The sequence below is a fragment of the Contarinia nasturtii genome, unplaced genomic scaffold (genome assembly GCF_009176525.2).
Source record: "Contarinia nasturtii isolate CC-2019 unplaced genomic scaffold, AAFC_CNas_1.1 Cnas_scaffold_1949, whole genome shotgun sequence".
Classification (NCBI taxonomy): Eukaryota; Metazoa; Arthropoda; class Insecta; order Diptera; family Cecidomyiidae; genus Contarinia; species Contarinia nasturtii.
The window spans coordinates 1-3,569 of NW_022199279.1; the positions used below are offsets into that span (position 1 = coordinate 1).

At 33.9% G+C, this 3,569-nt stretch overlaps 1 protein-coding gene across 1 annotated transcript; it reads right to left on the reverse strand.

Annotated features, from left to right (window-relative positions):
* Positions 1-38: 38 nt before the first annotated feature.
* LOC116347504 (furostanol glycoside 26-O-beta-glucosidase-like) lies at positions 39-1,048 on the reverse strand. Its single transcript, XM_031778102.1, has 4 exons — positions 951-1,048; positions 614-872; positions 240-552; positions 39-178 (listed from the first exon to the last, which is right to left on the reverse strand). The coding sequence occupies exons 1-4, from the start codon at positions 992-994 to the stop codon at positions 39-41; spliced, it is 756 nt and encodes a 251-aa protein (XP_031633962.1). The 5' UTR covers positions 995-1,048.
* Between the last annotated feature and the right edge of the window lie 2,521 nt (positions 1,049-3,569).

A 3,569-nucleotide genomic window follows, 5' to 3' on the forward strand; every position in this document is an offset into this window, starting at 1 on the left:
TATTGCCATATTTATTCTTACGCACACATATGTTCTAATTATTGTATAATGTATAAGTTGTATGAGGTTGAAATTCGTCGATTAATCTCCCACACCATATAGATTTCCCACAAATAAATAACATACGATTTTTTACCTATTCCGTGTGCATTCAAAGCTGGTGCGTGGTATGATCCCCCTGAAAAATTATATAGGCAAATTGAATGCTTGATTCCAAAATTATCAAATATTAATAATACCATAACCGGCTGTACAAAAATCGGATGGTTCATTAAAAGTAATCCAATATTTGACTCTATCTCCAAAACGATCGAATAATAAGTTGGAATATGCTTCAAAATAGCTTATAATAATCGAGTTTGTTAGCCCACCAAATGATTGTAAATACTGAGGCAGATCATAATGATAGAGCGTTACCATTGGTTGCAGCTTGTATTCAATGAGTGTATCTATTAATATATTGTAGTATTGAATTCCCTTCTCGTTTACTTCGGCGATATCCCCAGTAGGCAAGATACGAGACCACGAAATTGAAAAACGGTAAAAATTCATCTATACAAAAGAAACGGTCTTAGAACGGCAAATAAGCAACAAATAATGAAATAGACGATACACTTAGATTTTTTACTGCTTTAATGTCATCCAAAAAATACTCATAGGAATTGGTGCTAACATCCGCATTCTGGTGATCAACAATTTTTTCCGGGTGAAAATGAGTGAATTCGTCCCATATTGATGGTCCTTTGCCATCCATATTCCATGCTCCTTCGATTTGATATGCTGCCGTTGAGGCACCAAAAAGAAAATCGTCCGGAAACAACTGATCTGATGCATTTATTTTGGCGTCAAAAAGTTCGGCTACGCTTGATGCTCTGAATAAAGTTATATGGTATTTATTGTTTTTGGCTTTGAGAATTCCCATTGAAGGTCAATTTCGTTATAAAACTCACATTGCTATGACACAAAGAAGACAAAAAGAAACCGCAAAACGCATATTTTAAAAGTATCTGTATTTGTAGATGCTTAACCAATGCGCACTTTTTGGGAACTGTCGACCAAATAAAAATATCAAATGTTTATAATAATAATTATGGTCAGTGGTCATATTGATAAAAACAAAAAACATATTTCACTTTAAATTAATGTTGAACGTGTGCGTGATTTTATTATCAACCGATACGGTTATTGACGGGACTCATTTGAATTGATAAAAAAGTTTATAAATAGCATTTTCATTGATAACATTTTTCAAGCTACAATATCAGTTATAAATCAGATTTTTTCTATTTAATCCATTTTCGGCAATGATCTCGTATGGTACCACCATATTTGATGGTACCAAATAGTATCATACTACTACTATCCATATATTTCACAGTAGACGTGTCCTCGTTTTTTTCTTCATCGTAATAACCTTACCATGTGTACAAGATGTGTACACTGTACTTTCCTGTAAAATATTTTGTTCCGAAGTGTAGGGAAGACCGAGGCTAAGTTGGCCACTAGATTGGGCCGTTTTTTGCATTTTTTGAGCAGTGTGTAAGGGGAAATTAAGCAGCCGGCAAATGTTACACAAAGTATCAAATTAGCAAAAGAAATGAAATGGTTGGTAAGCTGTGTAACGATTTTTTCAAAAAAAAATATTTTTTTTACATTTTTGAGTTAGGATTCCATTTTTTATTTTTATTTAATTTAACTTAAAATTCAAAACTCACGAGAGTAGTAAAATAAGATGTGAACTGGACCAGTTTAATTGCGACAACACCAATGCCAGGTGGCATTTTGAATAAATCGCTGAAAATTCATTTCGAAAAAAAATATGGCCATATTCAGGATCTAGGGACCGCGTAGATAATGTTAAAAAAGATCATCACGATCGATTGAAAAGTGGACGAGATATGATCAATTCGCCAAAAATGGCCGAAAACCTCAAAATTGGTCGCTTGGGGTGTTTGTATGTACATTTTTTTCCGTAGTTTTTGAAAAAAAGTTTTGAAACCAATTTTTATTGAAAGTAGATGGAAAACTGAGAATACATGTGCCTTTTCATCAATCGGACATTTTTCTGTCCATCTGCAACAATGATTTATACGTCGTTGGAAAGGTACGAAACTCACCTATCTGAATCCGAAATCAAAATGGAAAAATTTTCAAAAATGGCCGGCAAGTGACGTGTTATGTGACATTTTCGGCGAAAAATGACCATGACTTTTTTAACGTAATCCAAATTTAAAAAAAAAATGTCTATGAAAAAAAAAATCAATAAACTAGGCGTTTGTTGAGGACCAAATATGTGATTATTTTTTTTTCGGGGGTCAAAATAATATAAAAATGAACCCTTGCCTTTCAAACTAGACGCAATATTAACATTTTGTATACATATGAACGAACGCGTCACTAAAAATTTATATCAGAATATTTCTAGATTTATAGTATTGCGTCACAGTGGGAACTTCGAAAGAAGTGTTTTGTACTTATCCTCTGTACGCAAAAATTTGTTAACACGATAACTCACCAGTAAACATTCCCAGCGTTCGGAAATTTTTTCCTCAAAATTCCTATTAGATGTGGTAGAGGGGTCCAAAAAACAATTTTGGCATCAATTTTTTTTCCCCAAATTGATATGGTGTCTGGGTACGCCGTCTTGAATCACTGAAAATCTCCTTTTTGTATTATATACGATCATCTATATCTTTCAAACGACGCCAAATATTCGAATACTTTCTTCGGCAATATTGTAGCCCTTGATAAGACAAAAAAAATATCATCAAAGGAAGGGTCAATGCCCTCTCCTCGGGGGTAAAAATGACCCCAGAAATAACCCATCAAGGCAATGACCAAAATGGGGCCAAAAACCTTCCAAATCCTTGGATTCCCCACGAAAAATTACCCTCAGAACACCTTACCTCCTGAACCCCCAGAGCACCAATTTTGGGATTTGGAATGTTTTTGATCCCATTTTGGTCATTGCCTTGATGGGTTGTTTCTGGGGACAATTGAATAGCATTATTTGTAAAATCGATTTTCTCCTTGTCTCCAGAATAAAATTTTTATATTGCTTTTAAAAAATTCATCTTAATGCTAAACTAATAACCATAGTTTATTTAAAACGCCTTTTAAACTGTAAAAAGTAATTCGAATATATTTAACGAAACTACGTGGTGTTGAAAAATCAATAAAATGTTAAATATTTAAATCTGTCAAATGTCAAACACATATACATGACAAAAACTCAAATCTGTCAAATGACAAACTCACCAATATAAACATAAACAAATACATAAACAAACACATAACCTAAAAATTAACCGTTAGGAGCCGCTTGGTAAAAAAAGAATAGATAGCGATGTCAACACCTACATCAGAAAATATTTCGCCAATTCCGACTGATAGTAATCAGAACGATTGGCAAAATTCTTTCGATTTGGCCGAAAGCTACACCAAATCAGGTCTTTTTTGTTCGGCCGTGACAGTTATTGCCACTATTATCTGTGTGGTCGATATTTTTTCAACGGGTGGAAGTGGACCCTAACAAATGTCGGTGCTATGCGCGGTATGATCATTTCTGT